Source organism: Leopardus geoffroyi, chromosome X (assembly GCF_018350155.1).
Source record: "Leopardus geoffroyi isolate Oge1 chromosome X, O.geoffroyi_Oge1_pat1.0, whole genome shotgun sequence".
Classification (NCBI taxonomy): Eukaryota; Metazoa; Chordata; class Mammalia; order Carnivora; family Felidae; genus Leopardus; species Leopardus geoffroyi.
The window spans coordinates 48,985,848-49,008,402 of NC_059343.1; the positions used below are offsets into that span (position 1 = coordinate 48,985,848).

General features: G+C 38.2%; 1 protein-coding gene across 1 annotated transcript in view; it reads left to right on the forward strand.

Moving 5' to 3' along the window:
• Window positions 1–22,555, forward strand: part of KLF8 (Kruppel like factor 8) — a 248,359-nt gene that overhangs the window by 206,637 nt on the left and 19,167 nt on the right. The window contains exons 3-5 of the mRNA XM_045470936.1: window positions 9,093–9,657; window positions 12,507–12,618; window positions 13,262–13,401. Coding sequence (XP_045326892.1) covers window positions 9,093–9,657; window positions 12,507–12,618; window positions 13,262–13,401 — 817 coding nt within the window. The remainder of the gene's footprint in view (window positions 1–9,092; window positions 9,658–12,506; window positions 12,619–13,261; window positions 13,402–22,555) is intronic.

Sequence of the window (22,555 nt, forward strand, 5' to 3'; positions counted from 1 at the left end):
CAAAGTCTCAGGATACAAAATCAATGCACAGAAATCAATTGCATCCTTATACACTAATAATGAAGCAACAGAAAGACAAATAAAGAAACTGATCCCTTTCACAATTGCACCAAGAAGCATAAAATACCTAGGAATAAACCTGACCAAAGATGTTAAAGATCTGTATGCTGAAAACTATAGAAAGCTGATGAAGGAAATTGAAGAAGATATAAAGAAATGGAAAAATATTCCGTGCTCATGGATTGGAAGAATAAATATTGTCAAAATGTCAATACTACCCAAAGCTATCTACACATTCAATGCAATCCCAATCAAAATTGCACCAGCATTCTTCTCGAAGCTAGAACAAGCAATCCTAAAATTTGTATGGAACCACAAAAGACCCCGAATAGCCAAAGGAATTTTGAAGAAGAAGACCAAAGCAGGAGGCATCACAATCCCAGACTTTAGCCTCTACTACAAAGCTGTCATCATCAAGACAGCATGGTATTGGCACAAAAACAGACACATAGACCAATGGAATAGAATAGAAACCCCAGAACTAGACCAACAAAATTATGGCCAGCCAATCTTTGACAAAGCAGGAAGGAATATCCAATGGGAAAAAGATAGTCTCTTAAACAAATGGTGCTGGGAGAACTGGACAGCAACATGCAGAAGGATGAAACTAGACCACTTACTTACACCATTCACAAAAACAAACTCGAAATGGATAATGGACCAAAATGTAAGACAGGAAACCATCAAAACCCTAGAGAAGAAAGCAGGGAAAAACCTCTCTTCCCTCAGCTGCAACAATTTCGTATTTGACACATCCCCAAAGGCAAGGGAATTAAAAGCAAAAATGAAGTATTGGGACCTCATGAAGATAAAAAGATTCTGCACTCCAAAAGAAACAATCAACAAAACTAAAAGGTAACCAAGAGAATGGGAAAAGATATTTGCAAATGACATATCGGACAAAGGGCTAGTATCCAAAATCTATAAAGAGCTCACCAAACTCCACACCCGAAAAACAAATAATCCAGTGAAGAAATGGGCAGAAAACACGAATCGACACTTCTCTAAAGAAGACATCCAGATGGCCAACAGGCACACGAAAAGATGCTCAACGTCCCTCCTCATCAGGGAAATACAAATGAAAACCACACTCAGGTATCACCTCACGCCAGTCAGAGTGGCTAAAATTAACAAAACAGGAGACTATAGATACTGGAGAGGATGTGTAGAAATGGGAACCCTCTTGCACTGTTGGTGGGAATGCAAATTGGTGCAGCCACTCTGGAAAACAGTGTGGATGTTCCTCAGAAAATTAAAAATAGACCTACCCTATGGCCCAGTAGTAGCACTACTAGGAATTTACCCAAGGGATACAGGAGTGCTGATGCATAGGGACACTTGTACCCCAATGTTTATAGCAGGACTCTCAACAATAGCTACATTATGGAAAAAGCCTAAATGTCCATCAACTGATGAATGGATAAAGAAATTTTGGTTTATATACAAAATGGAATTTTACGTGGCAATGAGAAAGACTAAAATATGGCCTTTTGTAGCAACATGGATGGAACTGGAGAGTGTTATGCTAAGTGAAATAAGTCATACAGAGAAGGGCAGATTCTATATGTTTTCACTCCTATGTGGATCCTGAGAAACTTAAGAGAAGACCATGGGGGAGGGGAAGAAAAAAATGGTTAGGGAGGCAGGGAGCCAAAACATAAGAGACTCCTAAAAACTGAGAACAAACTGAGGGTTTATGGGGGGGTGGGAGGGAGGGGTGGGTGGGTGATGGGTATTGAGGGCACCTGTTGGGATGAGCACTGGGTTTTGTATGGAAACCAATTTGATAATAAATTTCATAATAAAAAAATAAAAATAAATAAAAAATAGAAGATGTGGTACACACACACACACACAGAGGAATATTATGCATCCACAGAAAAAGGATGAAGCCTTGCCATTTGCGACAACATGGATGAACCTAGAGGGTGTGATGCCAAGTGTAATAACTCAGAGTGAGAAAAAAAAATATTGTATTTCACTCATATGTGGAATCTAAAATAAACCGAATAAACAAATGAATAAAAAGCAGAATCAGAGGGGCGCCTGGGTGGCGCAGTCGGTTAAGCGTCCGACTTCAGCCAGGTCAGGATCTCGCGGTCCGTGAGTTCGAGCCCCGCGTCAGGCTCTGGGCTGATGGCTCAGAGCCTGGAGCCTGTTTCCGATTCTGTGTCTCCCTCTCTCTCTGCCCCTCCCCCGTTCATGCTCTGTCTCTCTCTGCCCCAAAAATAAATAAACGTTGAAAAAAAAATTAAAAAAAAAAAAAAGCAGAATCAGACCTGTAAATACAGAGAGCAAACTGATGGATTCCAGAGGTGAGTGGGGTAAGGGATGGGCAAAATTGATGAAGGGGAGTGGGAGATACAGGCTTCTAATTATGAAATAAGTAATTCATAGGAATAAAAGGCACAAGATAAGGAATATAGTCAATGATATTGGGATAGTGTTGTATGGTGACACATCATAGGTATACTTGTGGTGAGCATAGCATAAACTTGTTGAATCACTATGTTGTACACTTAAAACTAATGTAACATTTTATGTCGACTATGCTCAAAAACATTTTAAAAAAAGAATAGTCTATATGTTCTTTAGTTTCTTTATTCTTATTGGTCAGTTTCCATTTTGGATTTTCCTGAATAATGTATTTTTCAATAAAATGAATAACTGTGGATTGAGTAACAGCTATCCTACTGTTCCTTAGAGATTCCTGGGGTTCTGCCTTTTAATCTGGGAAGAGAGATTGTCAGGTTAAGTGACAAGTGGGAAATGTAGATAAAAATAGGAGCTCAAGTAGATTTGAAAGATTCAGAGGATAAGGAAGTTTTAAATTCAATACAGTCATTCTTTACAATTTCCATCCCTTATCCCCCCCCCCACCCCAGTAAGATTCTACTGCCTTCCTTATCTGGATGAAATGAATCCACCTATGAGGGATAGATCACATTACACATGTATGTGGAACAATAAATACAGAAAACAAACTGATAGTTGCCAGAGGAGAGGAATGGGAAAATGGGCAAAATGGATGAAAGGGAATGGGAGATACAGGCTTTTGTCATGGGATTAAAATGTATAGCATAGGGAATGTTGTCAATGTTATTATAATAGTGTCTTAGTGACAGATGGTAGCTACACTTGCACTGAGCATAGGATAATTTATAGAAATGTTTAATCATTATGTTATACACCTGAAACTAATGTAATATTGTGGGTCGACTATACTGAAATAAAAATAGATTTAAAAGTATGTTAAATGATGGGGGAAATCACAGAAGTTAGGACTTACAGGAGTAGTTGGAAACAATACTTGGACCACAGACAAGGCCTCAGTTGGGGTCTGGGCTTATAAATCAGGAAACCAAGAGTATCACAGCACAGTAGAGGGAAAACACAGATGGGAGGCTGGGTAGATTCTGTAGATAAAGTATGGATATCTCTTGATGCCTATACTCACTCCCAGCATGCTCTGAGGGTTTTTTGAATAAAGTCAAACTCAGAGAACACTTCCTGTACTTACCCCTCTATTTTCTGAGTTCAGACCTTTATTAACTCTCACCTAAATTTTTAAAAATCATAACGGTAATGTTTTACCAAACCCCTTTTTAAAGATATGTGCTTTCATTTTTATTTATTTCCTTATTAATTTTTAACATACAGCGTTTTATTAGTTTTAGTACAACATACAATATAGTGATTCAACAATTCCTTACCAACACCCTGTGCTCATCATGACAAGTGCACTCCTTAATTCCCATCACCTATTTAACCCATCCCCCACACCATCCCTTCTTGTAACCATAAGTTTGTTCTCTATAATTAAGAGTCTGTTTCTTGATTTGTCTCATTCTCTTTTTTTTCTCTTTGCTTGTTGTGTTTCTTTAGTTCCACATATCAGTGAAATCATGTGGTATTTGTCTTTCTCTGACTTATTTCACTTAGGATTAAACTTTCTAGCTCCTTCCATATTGATACAAATAGGAATATTTCATTCATTCTTTTTTTATGGCTGAAATATATATATATATATATATATATATATATATATATATATATATATATATATATATAACACCTCTTCTTTATCCATTCATCCGTCAATGGATACTTGGGCTGCTTCCACAATTTGGCTATTGTAAATAATATTGCTATATGCATCAGGATGCATGCATCCCTTTAAATTAATGTCTTTGTATTCCTTGGGTAAATACCCAGTATTGCGATTGTTAGATTATAGGGTAGTTCTATTTTTAATTTTTTTAGTAACCTCCACAATGTTTTCCACAGTGGCTGCATCAGTTTGCATTCTTTTCAACAGTGCACAAGTGTTCCTTTTTTGTCACATCTTCACCGACAACTGTTAGTTTCTTGTGTTGTTGATTTTAGCCATTCTGACAGGTGTGAGGTGATATCTCATTACAGTTGTAATTTCCATTTCCCTGATGGTAAGTGATGTTGAGCATATTTGCATGTGTCTGTTGGCTGTCTGGATGTCTTCTTTGGAGAAATTTCTGTTCATGCCTTCTGCCCAGTTTTCATTTGGATTATTTGTTCTTTGGGTGTTGAGTTTTTATAAATTATTTCTATATTTTGGATATTAACTCTTTATCGGATATGTCATCTGCAAATACCTTCTTCCATTCCATAGTTTGCCTTTTAGTTTGGTTGAATATTTTCCTTGCTGTTCAGAAGCTTTTCATTTTGATTTAGTTCTAAAAGCTTATTTTTCTTTTGCTTCCCTTTTCTCAGGAGATATATCTAGAAAGAAGATTCTATGGCCTATGTCAAAGAAGTTACTGCCTGTGTTCTTCTATAGTATTTTTTGGTTTTAGGTCTCACATGTATGTCTTTAATCCAGTTTGTATTAATTCCTTGTATGGTATAAGAAAGTGGTCCACTTTCATTCTTTTGCATGCTGCTGTTCAGTTTTCCCAACACCCCTTTGTTAAAGAGACTGCTTTTTCCCATTGGATATGCTTTTCTGCTTTGTCCACATTAATTGACCATATAGTTGTGGGTTCATTTCTGGGTTTCTGTATTGTTCTATTGATCTATGTGTCTATTTTTGTGTCATTACCATATTGTTTTGATGACTACAGCTTTGTAACATAACTTGAAGTCTGGAATTGTGATGTCTTCAGCCTTGCTTTTATTTTTTAAGGTTACTTTGGCTATTCGGGGTCGTTTGTGCTTCCATATAAATTTTAGGATTGTTTGCTTTAGCTGAGTGAAAAATGCTGGTGGTATTTTGGTAGGGATTCCATTAAATGTGTAGATAGATTTGGGTAGTAAAGACATTTTAACAATATTTGTTCTTCCAATCCATGAACATGGAATGTTTTTCCATTTCTTTGTGTCATCTTCAATTACTTTCATCAGTTTTTTTTTTTTTTTCAGAGTACATGTCTTTTCCCTCTTTGGTTAGGTTTATTCCTAGGTATCTTTTTACTGTTAGTGCCATTGTATATGGCATTGTTTTCTTAATTTCTCTTTATGCTGCTTCAGTATTGGTGTATAAAATTGCAACAGATTTCTCTACATTTATTTTGTACCCTGTGAGCTTGCTGAATTTGTTTATCAGTTCTAGCAAAACTTTTGGTGGAGTCTTCAGAGTTTTCTGTGTATAGTATCATGTCATCTGTAAAAGTTTTACATCTTCCTTAATGATTTGGATGCCTTTTATTTATTTTTGTCGTCTGATTGTTGTGGCTAGAACTTTCAATATTATGTTGAATAGAAGTGGTGACAGTGGACATCCTTGTCTTGTTCCTGACCTGAGGGGACAATCTCTCAGTTTTTCCCCATTGATGATGATGCTTGCTGTGGGTTCTTCATATATGGCCTTTGTTATGTTGAGGTATGTTCCCTCTAAACCTACTTTGTTGAGGGTTTTTATCATGAATGTATATTGTACTTTGTAAGTGCTTTTATTCATCTATTGAAATGATCATATGGTTCTTATCCTTTCTTTTATATATCACATTTATTGATTTGTAAATACTGAACCACACTTGCAACACAGAAATAAATTCCACTTGATTGTGGTTAATGATTTTTTTAATGCATTCTTGAATTCAGTTTGCTAGTATTTTGTTCAGGATTTTTGCATCTATTTTCATCAGGGATATTGGCATATAGTTCTCTTTTTTAGTGGTATATTTATCTAGTTTTGGTATCAGGGTAATGCTGACTTCATAGAATGAATTTGGAAGCTTTCCATCCTCTTCTATTTTTTGGAATATTTTGAGAAGAATATGTATTAACTCTTTAAATGTTTGGTAGAATTCACCTGTGAAGCCATTTGTTCCTGGACTTTTGTTTCTTGGGAGTTTTTTGAACACTAGTTGAATTTCTTTGCTGGCTATTGGTCTGTTCAAATTTCTGTTTCTTCCTGTTTCTGTCTTGATAATTTATATGTTTCTAGGAATTTATACATTTCTCCAGGTTGTCCAATTTGTTGGCATACAATTTTTCATAATATTCTCTTATAATGGCTTATATTTCTGTGGTGTTATTTGTTATTTCTCCATCAGTTTTGATTTTATTTATTTGAGTTTTCTATTTTTTCTTGATAAGTCTGGCTAGGGATTCAACTTTATTGATTTTTTTCCAATATCCATCTCCTGTTTCATTGAGCTGTTCTGTTTTCCATGTCATTTATTTCTGCTTTAGTCTTTATTATTTCCTCCTTTATCCTGGTTTAGGTTTTTTTTTTTTTTCATTTTTTCTAGTTTCTTTATGTGAAAGGTTAGGTTGTTGATTTGATATTTTTCTTATTTCTTTAGGTAAGCCTGTATTGCTATAAACTTCTCTCTTAGAACCGATTTGCTGTATCCCAAAGGCTTTGGACTGTTCTGTTTTTCATTTTCATGTACGTTTTCATTTTTTTCTTTGATTTCATGGTTGACATATTTATTGTTTAGTGGCATGTTATTTGATCTCCATGTATTGGTGTTCTTTCAGATTTTTCTTGTAGTTTTATTCTATTTTAATAGCATTGTGGTCAGAAAAGTTGCATGGTATGACTTCATTGATCCTTGGACTTGTTGAAGCTTGTTTTGTGACTTAGAGTTCTATTATGGATAATATTCCATGTGCACTTGAAAAGGGGGCATACAGTGCTGGGACTGAGGCAGAAAATACTGGGAGGTGGTGTTTTCTGGAACACAGAGAGGGGGGCTTGGTGTAAACAAGTTAGTGAGCATTGGTGCTGGGCTTGTTCCTACTGGTAGCCCTGTGCTCATGCCGAGAAGCATGGGTAGGAAATGGCTCCACCCAATTTCTTTGTTGCAAGAATGTCTCTCCATAGATGCTGCCTCTGTGGGATGTACTCTGAAATGAGCAAATAACCTCCCCATTCTATATACTCAGGTGCTCTTCAAATCACTGGTTCCTTGCTGTATGTTCTTGGGTTGTTTGCTTGCTTTCTCTCTAAGAGCAGTACATTGCCATCTGGGCTGCATCCCAGCCAAGCCAACTGACTTTAAAACTCCAGGCTTTAAGCTCCCCCTATGTTAGTCTGTCTCTTGCTCTCCTGTGTGACTGTGGCTCCCTCCCCACTGCAGCATCCACAATCTGTTTCTGTCTTAAAACATGTCTCCACCCTTCCTCCCTTCTTCAATGTGGCCTCTTCTGTACCTTTAGTTGTGGAGTTTGTTCTGCCAGTCTTCAGGTCAATTTCTGGAGTGTTTAGGATGATTTGATAGTATTTTAGTTGTATTCATGGGATGAGGAGAGCCTAGGGTCCTCCTACTCCACTGTCATCTTCCAACAACCTATATCAAACCTATAAACATTAACAATAATTCTTTAATATCATCCAAAATCCAGCCAATATTCAAATTTTTACAATCATTTCATAAATGTCACCATTATTATTCCTGTTGCTTTCTTTATGGTCCCTTTGAATGCAGTCTTATTCTTCCTTCAATCTATCCTTCATTGAGAGCTAGTTAATTACCACCAAAATAGCTGTGCACTTGTAACTCCCCTCTTTGAAAGAATTATACTGTATCACCCAGCCTTTCTTTGAATTCAACCTTCCATCATATTCCAAATGTAAAAAAAAAGGATAGTTTTATTCTGTGTAAAGGATGAATTATTGAACACCTATCATAATTCAAAACCCCTATAAACCAAATCCAATTGTGAGAGAGAATGAGGTCTTATTTTGTTAACTGGATAAAGTAGCACCACTATCTCCAAGGCCATCTTCAAAAACCAGGGTGTTGCTTAGCAATGGCAGACACAGTTCAAAATATCATTCACATTTACATTAATAGAATTTTTAGGAAGTTTTAAATTAGATTGAGGTTTTATGGGTTTTTACAAATATGTATTACCTATAAAGTGACCATTTAATTCATATTTTTTTAATGTAGAAGTTTCACATTTTGGCTTTGCATATAATACAATTGACAATACTGCTTCATTATTCCCTAAGAATATTGTCTCTTGTTATATCTCTATAGACAAAAAATCTCTCTTACTCATTTTCTGCCTAGATAATTCTTATTAATTCTCTAAGATCCATATATCATAGCTCTTCCTCCTTGAAGCCTTTTCTCATCTTGCCTAGAATGAATTTTTCCCTTTACTTTTTCTTAGATGCCTTGAATGTATATCTGCTGCATCACTTATGGTATGACTTATAAGCTATTCACATTACTCTATCATTATAGTTAGTATGTTAGTATACACTTTGTGGCTAGACCCTTACTCACATTTGTTGTCACTGAGCTTAGCACAGTACTTATGGTTGATATTCAGAAAATGTTGACTTTAAGTAATCTTTCAGGGTTATTATGAAGATTAAATGAAATAATTTGTATCAGTTGCCTGATACAGTGCCTGGTACTAGTGTTTAGTAAAGTTTCCTTTCCTTTTTCCTCATACTCCTGCCTCATTTCTCTCAACTCCCTATATATTGTGTCTATGAGAAGAAAATATAGATTTCTTGATTTCATTCTTCACATGACTTTTCAGGGTAATGAATATTTTGCACCTTTCATTTATTTATTTATTTATTCTAGGTCACTGGCTCTGTTCATATCAGAGATCCTCTTAAGACAGAAGATAGAGGGAATATGACATCTCCACCATTCCCAGATGCCAGTCCCATGGAGAACCCAGCACTATTTAGTGACATCAAGATTGAGCCCCCAGAAGAACTTCTGGCTAATGATTTCAACCTGCCCCAGGTGGAACCAGTTGACCTCTCTTTTCACAAGCCCAAGGCTCATCTCCAGCCTGCCAGCATGCTACAACCTCCAATATTCACTCCCAAGCCAAAGCCTGCTCTCCAGACACTTGTAGTGTCCACTTCAACGTCTGACACAGGCACTTCAGCAAATATCCCTACTGTTCTGACTCCAAGGTCTATCCTGGCCTCCTCTCAAGGAACTGGTGGCCAGCAGATCTTTCATGTGATTCACACCATCCCCTCAGTCAGACTGCCAAATAAGTTGGGTGGCCTAAAGACCATCCCAGTAGTGGTACAGTCACTTCCCATGGTGTATACTACTTTGCCTGCTGATGGGGGCCCTGCAGCCATTACAGTCCCACTCATTGGAGGAGATGGCAAAAATGCTGGATCAGGTAAGCATCAGTGTCCCCCTTTCCTGGGCCTCACCTTCCTCCATTTATTCTTTTAGAATTATTCTATCTTTTATTTAATTTCATCCCTTCCAATTATTCTTGCACACAGCTTCAAGAATAATTATTTGTAAACACTGTTTTTATCATGTTTCTTTAGTGCTTAATATAGTACAAATACTCTCTTGTTTCATCCATGATTCTAAAATTGGGGTATGCATATATATTTTTAAGTTTTTATTTATTATTTTTGAGAGAGAATTAGTGGGAGGGGGCAGAAAGAGGGGGCTAGAAGATCTGAATGGGGCTCCACACTCACAACAATGACCCTGATGTGGGGCTTGGACTCTCAAACTGTGAGATCATGACCTAAGCCCAAGTTGGATGCTCAACCAACTGAGCCACCCAGGCACCCCTGGGGTATGCATATTTTTGAGTAAAATACTGTGTATCTTTCTGTATTCTGTATGTTATTTGATAACAAGTAATTTAATCACATTTCATATTTTAAAAATTTTATTAAAGAGAAAATGTACAAATTTAATGACCTTTTATCATAAGACACAAATGTCAAAAATAGTTTTAACTTATTAAGGAACACACTCGGATTTTCTAGCAAAGTGCATTTATTTGTCTATGCCATTAGGAATGCTTTTGTGGAAAAGTTAAGAACATTTCTAGTGCTACATTTCTAGCCAGGTTTAGCACCTGCGTCTCCCAATACCATAACTATTCTCTTCCCTAACAGGAAAATAGTCTTCTTTGAAACATTAACATCTTCCCGGTGCTCTCCTTCATTTGGCATCTATCATCCTCCATTTTACTTTCTCATTTGCCTGTGTCACAAGCGTATGGGCATTCTTCTCAACTAAATTGCAAATTCCTCGAGAAGGAAACGATATTATTTCCCTTTGTGCATCTCTAGAGAACCCAACCCGGTGGTAGATAGTAGTTGTCTTGCAACAAATACTTTGATGAACAAACTTGAAAACCTGTATAGGAGAGAGTTCACATGCTGCAATCTTCCCTTTTTATTTAATTTAAAAAATAAGTTCAGAATTCAGAAAGGAGTAAATTAAGTCCTTCTTTCACCACTATTTCCTAGCCAGTTCTCATCTCTGTAGATGTATCTATTTTAGTTTGTAATTGGAAGTGATCAAAGAAAATTTTAGCCCCTGAGTGGTTCAAAATATTTAGCTTCACCACAGCTCTAGAATTATAATCAGTTTTCAATATTGTGCCTTAGGAAGGACATTGGGAAGTTGGAGTATAATCAGAAGAGAGAGTTAGGATGGTGAGAGGTTTCAAACACATGTCAAAGGAGGAGTTGATAAATGTTTAGCATGAATTAAAAAACCAAAAGCGAGATATGTGGGTGGAAATGACTAAAAATCAGATCTTAGATCATTATAGGAAAAAACTTTCTAAGGGTTTTCTATCTTTGAAATTCAATGCCTTGTAATCATTCCATCACCAAATGTAGGAGACTGGAAAACAACATACTAAGCATCAAGTTGCTGAGACTCTGCAGTTGTGTTTTTCTGATTTAAAATGTCATCACTACTTACTAGTGGCTAATTGTTGTAATGGTAAGTGTTTATAACAGTCTTGTTTTTGAGATTCCTCTGAGGGGACTAATTAAAATTTTGGTATCAGTTCTCCTATGGGGAAAGAGATACAAACAAAAGGGGAAATGAGAAAATAAAATCCCTAGTGAGAATTTGCTGAAATCAAGGCAGTGATAGCACCAAGCAATGATATGATGGGTCTTTCAATTACACCCATAATATCCATGAGTCCATCAGAGCCACTCTAAATAAGAAAAATAGGTTTTAAAAGTTTCAATGTAATTTTAAGCTAAAACCATTAGCCTAGTAGTCTCCAAAATGGTATTCTTACACCTTGGTTTGGAGGTGGGGGAGTGAGGAATGTAAACAAAACAATTGGAACACAAGAATAAGTATCAACATTTCTATTTGTATTTTCTCACTCTTTACATTTTAGTTTGATTTTTCATAATGTATACAGAATTTTAGTCTGCTACTACATTTATTACATATGTGCACACACACACATGCAAAGACACACATACATACTGAGACGTATGATTAAAACTTTTTAGTGAATGATACACAATTAGTGTATAGAGGCAACTGCACTAGCCAAAATTCCACCCCACCAACTTTATTGCCACCCTTAAGTTTCTTCTATATAGAAATTTTGAAACTTTGACTAGATCTAGGAGACTGGTGACCATTTGATTGAGTTTTGTTAGGTATGAAAAATATCAGTGGTTGATAATAAACGATACTCGAGGGCTTCTCTTGACAAAGGTGGAAGGGAAGGATGCCAACATGTATCAAGCTAAGTACTAGTTATGCATTTCATCTTATTGACTTGTTTCCATTTAGGGGCACAAAACCCAAAGGAGTTCTTATCTCTGAGGTGAACCTAGGCATTTACCTTAGGACAGCCAGATAACTATTCAGAAAGTTCAATTCAACAAACATACATTAATCCTGACTTTTCAGGAGACATTTTGTCCTGGGGAATGGAGATAGAAAGTTAAATCATACCCAGACCCTATTCCATTAACTTACTATCCTAGAGAAGCTCATTCCAGTGGTACTAGAATGCTCTTTATTACCTTTCCCTCAAAGGAATTTTAGCTATGCTAGAATTTTTTTAAGTTCTTCTGTTCCTTCCATATACATACACTTCTTTCATCTTTATTTTTCTTTACTTCCCTATCTTGTTGCTACTTCTCATTGTGGGCTAAAGTGGGAATCCTGAAAATGATATCAGAGGCACATATATTTGTAGCTCACACTGGTCTTTTTCTTTGCTTTTAGTGAAAGTTGACCCCACCTCCATGTCTTCACTGGAGAGCCCAAGTGACAGTGAGGAGAGTGAGATTAAGAGTGGATCCTCAGCTTTACAGGGTGTTCAGGGACTACAGCAAGAGTGAGTACTTTTGTATTTACTTCAGGCCTGTCTATATATGTGTGTGTTTGTGATAGAAGTGGAACAAATTCTCATACACAATGGCAAACATTTAATGATAACAAAATGTAGGTTAATTGCCTTCCCAGCAAAGGTGTTAGTTTGTGTGCACACATGTGCATGGACATGCATGTTATGGAAGGGTTGTGTCCTAATTGTCTACTTCATCAATTTTGTCCTTGAAAAATTTTCAAATTTCCTCTAAAGTACAGTTGAATAATGTTTCTCTCTTTAAGATTAAAGCACTCTTGTCTTCCAATGTTAGAACCAATAAGGCATTGTTTTGTGTTTTAACAACCATGTTGTATGAAAAAATACATTTATGTAAACACAAACATGAGACTTGTTAGAGTGAAATGCTCACAACTAGAACAGAAAACACCCAAGGAAACATTACTACCTCTCGGGACCTGCACTTACTGCAAAGAATGGCCTAGTTGAGGGAATTGCTTGAACTATTTCAATTATTTATTCTCTCGAAGACTTACTGTTAAAGTTGCATAAGTTAAATGCATGTATGAGGTGATCCCACTCTATGTAAGTCCATTTATTTAGCTTCCACGTTAAAATCATTCTTTGGTCCTATCTCTCTTTCTTTGCTCAGACCATCAGCAATGACCCAAATGCAGGGAGAAGAGTCTCTTGATTTGAAGAGAAGACGGATTCACCAATGTGACTTTGCAGGATGCAACAAAGTGTACACCAAAAGCTCCCACCTGAAAGCCCACCGCAGAATCCATACAGGTCTGCCCACCTCCACTCCATCCCCAACATACATACACACACACACACACACACACACACACACACACAAGTCTGAGAGATCGGAGGAAAGAAAGTCTTGAAACAAAGACTGATCCATTTATACACATGGGCCCAAGCTTCATTAGTGGATTTTACTCTTATGTCTTATTCTTACTCACATGTGGCTTTTATAAAGCCAAACTAGGAAAACACTAAGTCTGGTGTCTTCTGAATAGGCATTACCCCACTGAGAACCTGTGGCTCTTTCTAACTGGTAAATAATAACATTTATGTTAAAATTAAGCAGCTGAGACACCACTCCTTCCCTTATTACCACAGCGCCACAGGTTTTGTTGAGTATTGAAAAACAGAAAGGCAGTTTAAACCGAGTGAAATTAAACCAGGCTTTTGGAGCTAAGCACAATACACCAACCTATAACATGCTCTTGTTCACTAGAAAAAAGGGTGCACATTAAAAAAATAGTAAGTAAAGCAGACCTGGTAGGGATGTGTCAAACTCGAGGGCACCTGCCCCCTCTGAAACAGAATTGTCACTCAACTCCAACTAATTATTACCAAATTTACCAAATTTTAAAGAAAAGCAGAAAATTAATACTTTTATGTGAAATATGCTAGAATTTGGATGTTGGCCTATAATGTAAAAAGTTTTATAGCACCATGGAATCAAAGTAGCTTGCCTATGGGCCAGATGTAGATCGTCAATTATTAGTTTATACCCTCTGCTTTGTAGACTCCTTCTCCCCAGTCATCTCTAGCTCAGAATTGAGGCTTGGACACCATGGATAAGAAAAGGGCCTTTCTTTCTTGTAAACATGCATTGTGTTAACACTTGCTTTGTTAGGATTTGTATGTAGGAAACCAGAATCCTAGTTGCTGTGCCCTGAAGCTCTGAACAGGTGACAAATTTCCAGGTTGCATTGTCCCAACATTCTGTGGCACTCTTCTTATTCGTTGATGTTTTGTTTGCCTCTCCTTCATGTAGAGTACAGGCTTATTCCACACACATGTGTATGAGTGTGTATATATGTGTGTATATATATATATATTTTTTGTGTATAAACATAAATATATATTAAGTATTTAAGCTTAAAATTTCAACATGTAACAGTAAAATAGTTTACTGGACTTTCAAGTACGCTTCACCCAATTTAACAATTATATCAGTATATGCCCAATTTTGCTTTTTCCACATCCCTACTGACTCCCCCAATCTGTAGTGTATTATTTTGGACAATATTACAGACATCATACAATCTTAGTCATAAATACTTCAACATGTTTTTTAAAAAGATAAAGATTTTTAAAAATATGCACAATATTACTATCACATACAAATTCCTTAATATTGATTTTTCTTAATATTGATATCACATTTCATAATATCAAATTTCCCCAACTGTCTAATAGATGTTTTTTTAATATTTGTTCAAATTAAGATTTAAACAAAGCTCATATATTAAATAATTTAATCAACATGAGAAGGAGAGAGCTATGACAAAAGTTTGAGGAAATAGTGTTCTTTGCTAGGCAGAATACAAAAGCTGCTGTGATATGGGAGTAAGCTTGCCTTCTTTTTTTTTTTCCAATATATGAAATTTATTGTCAAATTGGTTTCCATACAACACCCAGTGCTCATCCCAAAGGTGCCCTCCTCAATACCCATCACCCACCCACCCCTCCCTCCCACCCCCCATCAACCCTCAGTTTGTTCTCAGTTTTTAAGAGTCTCTTATGCTTTGGCTCTCTCCCACTCTAACCTCTTTTTTTTTCCTTCCCCTCCCCCATGGGATTCTGTTAAGTTTCTCAGGATCCACATAAGAGTGAAAACATATGGTATCTGTCTTTCTCTGTATGGCTTATTTCACTTAGCATCACACTCTCCAGTTCCATCCACGTTGCTACAAAGGGCCATATTTAGTTCTTTCTCATTGCCCTGTAGTACTCCATTGTGTACATAAACCACAATTTCTTTATCCATTCATCAGTTGATGGAAATTTAGACTCTTTACATAATTTGGCTATTGTTGAGAGTACTGCTATAAACATTGGGGTGCAAGTGCCCCTATGCATCAGTACTCCTGTATCCCTTGGATACATTCCTAGCAGAGCTATTGCTGGGTCATAGGGTAGGTCTATTTTTAATTTTCTGAGGAACCTCCACACTGTTTTCCAGAGTGGCTGCACCAATTTGCATTCCCACCAAAAGTGCAAGAGGGTTCCCGTTTCTCCACATCCTCTCCAGCATCTATAGTCTCCTGATTTGTTCATTTTGGCCACTCTGACTGGCGTGAGGTGATATCTGAGTGTGGTTTTGATTTGTATTTCCCTGATAAGGAGCGACGTTGAGCACCTTTTCATGTGCCTGTTGGCCATCCGGATGTATTCCTTAGAGAAGTGTCTATTCATGTTTTCTGCCCATTTCTTCACTGGGTTATTTGTTTTTCGGGTGTGGAGTTTGGTGAGCTCTTTATAGATTTTGGATACTGGCCCTTTGTCCAATATGTCATTTGCAAATATCTTTTCCCATTCTGTTGGTTGCCTTTTAGTTTTGTTGGTTGTTTCCTTTGCTGTGCATAAGCTTTTTATCTTCATAAGGTCCCAGTAATTCACTTTTGCTTTTAATTCCCTTGCCTTTGGGGATGTGTCAAGTAAGACACTGCTACGGCTGAGGTCAGAGAGGTCTTTTCCTGCTTTCTCCTCTAGGGTTTGGATGGTTTCCTGTCTCACATTCAGGTCCTTTATCCATTTTGAGATTATTTTTGTGAATGGTGTGAGAAAGTGGTCTAGTTTCATCCTTCTGCATGTTGCTGTCCAGTTCTTCCAGCACCATTTGTTAAAGAGACTGTCTTTTTTCCATTGGATCTTCTTTCCTGCTTTGTCAAAGATTAGTTGGCCATACGATTGTGGGTATAGTTCTGGGGTTCCTATTCCATTCAATTGGTCTATGTGTCTGTTTTTGTGCCAATCCCATGCTGTCTTGATGATGACAGCTTTGTAGTAGAGGCTAAAGTCTGGGATTGTGATGCCTCCTGCTTTGGTCTTCTTCTTCAAAATTACTTTGGCTATTCGAGGCCATTTGTGGTTCCATATGAATTTTAGGATTGCTTGTTCTAGTTTCGAGAAGAATGCTGGTGCAATTTTGATTGGGATTGCATTGAATGTGTAGATAGCTTTGGGTAGTATTGACATTTTGACAATATTTATTCTTCCAATCCATGAGCACGGAATGTCTTTCCATCTCTTTTTTTTTTTTAATTTTTTTTTCCAACGTTTATTTATTTTTGGGACAGAGAGAGACAGAGCATGAACGGGGGAGGGGCAGAGAGAGAGGGAGACACAGAATCGGAAACAGGCTCCAGGCTCTGAGCCATCAGCCCAGAGCCCGACGCGGGGCTCGAACTCCCGGACCGCGAGATCGTGACCTGGCTGAAGTCGGACACTCAACCGACTGCGCCACCCAGGCGCCCCGTCTTTCCATTTCTTTATATCTTCTTCAAATACCTTCATAAGCTTTCTATAGTTTTCAGCATACAGATCCTTTACATCTTTGGTTAGATTTATTCCTAGGTCTTTTATGCTTCTTGGTGCAATTGTGAATGGGATCAGTTTCTTTATTTGTCTTTCTGTTGCTTCATTGTTAGTGTATAAGAATGCAACTGATTTCTGTACATTGATTTTGTATATTGCAACTTTGCTAATTTCATGTATCAGTTCTGGCAGATTTTGGTGGAGTCTATCAGATTTTCCATGTATAATATCATGTCATCTGCAAAAAGCAAAAGCTTGACTTCATCTTTGCCAATTTTGATGCCTTTGATTTCCTTTTGTTGTCTGATTGCTGATGCTAGAACTTCCAGCACTATGTGAAGCAACAGCGGTGAGAGTGGACATCCCTGTCGTGTTCCTGATCTCAGGGAAAAAGCTCTCAGTTTTTCCCCGTTGAGGATGATGTTAGCTGTGGGCTTTTCATAAATGGCTTTTATGATCTTTAAGTATGTTCCTTCTATCCCGACTTTCTCAAGGGATTTTATTAAGACAGGGTGTTGGATTTTGTCAAAGGCCTTTTCTGCATCGATTGACAGGATCATATGGTTCTTCTCTTTTTTTTTGTTAATGTGATGTATCACGTTGTTTGATTTGCGAATGTTGAACCAGCCCTGCATCCCAGGAATGAATCCCACTTGATCATGGTGAATAATTCTCTTTATATGCCGTTGAATTCGATTTGCTAGTATCTTATTGAGAATTTTTGCATCCATATTCATCAGGGATATTGGCCTGTAGTTCTCTTTTTTTACTGGGTCTCTGTCTGGTTTAGGAATCAAAGTAATACTGGCTTCATAGAATGAGTCTGGAAGTTTTCTTTCCCTTTCTATTTCTTGGAATAGCTTGAGAAGGATAGATATTATCTCTGCTTTAAACGTCTGGTAGAACTCCCCTGGGAAGCCATCTGGTCCTGGACACTTATTTGTTGGGAAATTTTTGATAACCGATTCAATTCCTTCGCTGGTTATGGGTCTGTTCAAGGTTTCTATTTCCTCCTGATTGAGTTTTGGAAGAGTGTGGGTGTTTAGGAATTTGTCCATTTCTTCCAGGTTGTCCCTTTTGTTGGCATGTAATTTTTCATAGTATTCCCTGATAATTGTTTGTATCTCTGAGGGATTGGTTGTAACAATTCCATTTTCATTCATGATTTTATCTACTTGGGTCATCTCCCTTTTCATTTTGAGAAGCCTGGCTAGAGGTTTGTCAATTTTGTTACTTTTTTCAAAAAACCAACTCTTGGTTTCATTGATCTGCTCTACAGTTTTTTTAGATTCTATATTGTTTATTTCTGCTCTGATCTTTATTACTTCTCTTCTTCTGCTGGGTTTAGGCTGCCTTTGCTGTTCTGCTTCTATTTCCTTTAGGTGTGCTGTTAGATTTTGTATTTGGGATTTTTCTTTTTTTTTGAGATAGGCCTGGATTGCAATGTATTTTCCTCTCAGGATTGCCTTCACTGCATCCCAAAGCGTTTGGATTGCTGTATTTTCATTTTCGTTTGTTTCCATATATTTTTTAATTTCTTCTCTAATTGCCTGGTAGACCCACTCATTCTTTAGTAGGGTGTTCTTTAACCTCCATGCTTTTGGAGGTTTTCCAGACTTTTTCCTGTGGTTGATTTCAAGCTTCATAGCATTGTGGTCTGAAAGTATGCATGGTATAATTTCAATTCTGGTAAACTTATGGAGGGCTGTTTTGTGACCCAGTATATGATCTATCTTGGAGAATGTTCCATGTGCACTCGAGAAGAAAGTATATTCTGTTGCTTTGGGATGCAGAGTTCTAAATAGATCTGTCAAGTCCATCTGATCCAATGTATCATTCAGGGCCCTTGTTTCTTTATTGACCATGTGTCTAGATGATCTATCCATTTCTGTAAGTGGAGTGTTAAAGTCCCCTGCAATTACCACCTTCTTATCAATAAGGTTGCTTATGTTTATGAGTAATTGTTTTATATATTTGGGGGCTCCCGTACTCGGCACATAGACATTTATAACTGTTAGCTCTTCCTGATGGGTAGACCCTATAATTATTATATAATGCCCTTATTCCTCTCTTGTTACAGCCTTTAAGTTAAAGTCTAGTTTGTCTGATATAAGTATGGCTACTCCAGCTTTCTTTTGGCTTCCAGTGGCATGATAAATAGTTCTCCATCCCTTCACTCTCTATCTAAAGGTTTCCTATGTCTAAAATGAGTCTCTTGTAGACAGCAAATAGATGGGTCTTGTTTTTTTATCCATTCTGATACCGTATGTCTTTTGGTTGGAGCGTTTAGTCCATTTACATTCAGTGTTATTATAGAAAGATACGGGTTTAGAGTCATTGTGATGTCTGTATGTTTTATGCTTGTAGCAATGTCTCTGGTACTTTGTCTCACAGGATTCCCCCTAGGACCTCTTGTAGGGCTCGTTTGGTGGTGACGAATTCCTTCAGTTTGTGTTTGTTTGGGAAGACCTTTATCTCTCCTTCTATTCTAAGTGACAGACTTGCTGGATAAAGGATTCTAAGCTGCATATTTTCTCTGTTCATCGCATTGAAGATTTCCTGCCATGCCTTTCTGGCCTGCCAAGTTTCAAAAGAGAGAGCAGTCAGGAGTCTTATAGGTCTCCCTTTATATGTGAGGGCAGGTTTATCCCTTGCTGCTTTCAGAATTTTCTCTTTATCCTTGTATTTTGCCATTTTCACTATGATAGGTCATGCAGAAGATGGATTCAAGTTATGTCTGAAGGGAGTTCTCTGTGCCTCTTTGATTTCAATGCCTTTTCCTTCCCCAGTTCAGGGCAGTTCTCAGCTATTATTTCTTCAAGTACACCTTCAGCACCTTTCCCTCTCTTCCTCCTCTGGGATACCAATTATGCGTATATTATTTCTTTTTAGTGTATCATTTAGTTCTCTAATTTCCCCTCATACTCCTGGATTTTTTTTATCTCTCTTTTTCTCAGCTTTCTCTTTATCCATAATTTTATCTTCTAGTTCACCTATCCTCTCCTCTGCCTCTTCAATCCAAGCCGTGGACGTTTCCATTTTATTTTGCATCTCGTTTAAAGCATTTTTCAGCTCCTCCTGACTATTCTTTAGTCCCTTGATCTCTGTAGCAAGAGATTCTTTGCTGTCCTCTATACTGTTTTCAAACCCAGCAATTAATTTTATGACTATTATTCTAAATTCACTTTCTGTTATATTATTTAAATCCTTTTTGATCAGTTCATTAGCTGTTGTCATTTCCTGGAGATTCTTTTGAGGGGAATTCTTTCGTTTGGTCATTTTGGATAGTCCCTGGAGTGGTGCGGACCTGCAGGGCACTTCCCCTGTGCTGTGGTGTATAACTGGAGTTGGTGGGCGGGGCCACAGTCAGACCTGAAGTCTGCCCCCAGCCCACCCATGGGGCCACAGTCAGACTGGTGTGTGCCTCCCTTCCCCTCTCCTAGGTGCGGGATTCACTGTGGGGTGGCGTGGCCTGTCTGGGCTACTTGCACACTGCCAGGGTTGTGGTCCTGGGGATCTGAGTATTAGCTAGGGTGGGTAGGCAAGGTGCATGGGGGCAGGAGGGGTAGGCTTAGCTCGCTTCTCCTTAGGTGATCCACTTCAGGAGGATCCCTGTGGCAGCGGGTGGGAGTCAGACCCACTGCCAGAGTGGTGGTTCCGCAGAAGCACAGCGTTGGGTGTTTGCGTGGAGCAAGCAAGTTCCCGGGCAGGAACTGGTTCCCTTTGGGATTTTGGCTGGGGATGGGCGAGGGAGATGGCGCTGGCTGGCGCCTTTGTTCTCCGCCAAACTGAGCTCTGTTATCCCAGGGCTCAGCAACTCTCCCTCCCTTTGTCCTCCAGCCTTCCCGCTTTCTGAGCAGAGCTGACAACTTATGACCTCCCAGATGCTAAGTCCCGCTTGCTGTCGGAACACACTCCGTCCGGCCCCTCCGCTTTTGCAAGCCAGACTGGGGGCTCTGCTTGGCCGGCAGGCCGCCCCTCTGCCCTGGATCCCTCCCGCCAGTCCGTGGAGTGCACACGGCCTCGCCGCCTTTCCTACCCTCTTCTGTTTGCCTCTCGTCTGCACTTGGCTCCGGAGACTCCATTCTGCTAATCCTCTGGCGGTTTTCTAGGTTATTTAAGCAGGTGTAGGTGGAATGTAAGTGATCAGCAGGACGCGCGGTGAGCCCAGAGTCCTGCTATGCTGCCATCTTCCCTGTTCCCTCTGCTTGTCTTCTTTTAATAACTGACAGAATATCAGCATAACTAGGGTGTATTGAATACAGTGGTTGGTGGGAGAAACCTTCATGTGCAAGAGTGAAAGGGGGAAGACCACTTAAGAGGCTACTGTAATGATCCAGGCCAAAAAAAAATTATAAAAGTCTGACTAGTAGGTTGGGAGTGGATGTGGAGAAAAATGAGTGTATTGAGATGGAAAGGACACTTACAACTGTCAGATTTCTGTTTGCCGGGGCTGTGTGGACAGAGGTGTCATTTACAGAGATAGGGAGTTTGTCAATGATGAACACAGTAGTGGGAAAATTGCCATGGAATCAAACCTTGGTATTCAACCAAGGTATACTTTTCTCTATTCCTGGTATTCCACATGTTCTTTAAAACTGAGGTAGCTGCAGCAATGCCTGCTCCATTGATGTCCAAAGATTAGAGTTCATTGCAAGGGGCCCAGAGAATAATATCCCTGTCTCTGGTAGATATTCTCTCAGCAGAAAACCATGAGGTCCATGTTTATTTGGATACCACCTGTAGCATACAGCACAGCTGTTCATCTCCACTGAGCTTACAATTATACAAAGCAAGAGTTGCAGATACAACAATTCCTACTAAACAACTTTGAAGTTCTACCGTTTAAGAATGGGACCACCCAATCACCCTGGCTCCAAATTGATCATTGATTTTTAACATTCTTTTATGATCTCAGTTATTTGTTTCTGAAGTTCTATTATTTCTTTCTTCAAATAGTTCTTTTATTGAGGATGTAGACAATGTATGCCAAGAGCATATATTGTGGAGCTACATTGTCTGGATTTGACTTCCCAGTCTACTATCATTAGCTGAAAGTTACTCCACCATTTTCAGCTTTGGTTTTCTTATCTGCTATCTGCATATTAATAGTGAAAAACACTTATAATAATATCTGACATACAGTAAACACTCAGCAAATATTAGCTATTATTAAGGTTCTCTCAGTTCCAATCTCACTGCCACACCCCTTAGCCTTTTTGTCTTGATTAATTCTTTTGCCCCTAACTTTGATAAACTCTAGTTGACAATTAAAATTGTATATATTTGAGGTAAATGAAAATGGTAATGGAGTAGGAGGACCCTAGGTCACTTTGTCCTATGAACACAACCAGATAACTATCAAATCAACCTAAATATTCCAGAAATATACCTGAAGACATACAGAACAAATTACACAGCTAAAAAGACAGGGGTCACACCAAAGAAGGTAGGAAGTGTGGTCACGTGATTTAGGAACGAAACATTGCTGTTGCTGCAGAGGGAAGGGATCCATGCTTTCAACAGAGAAAGTTGAGAGAGGACCACACAAGGGAACACACAAGGAAAATATTTACCCAAAGTCATTGGCTTGGAAAAAGAAAGG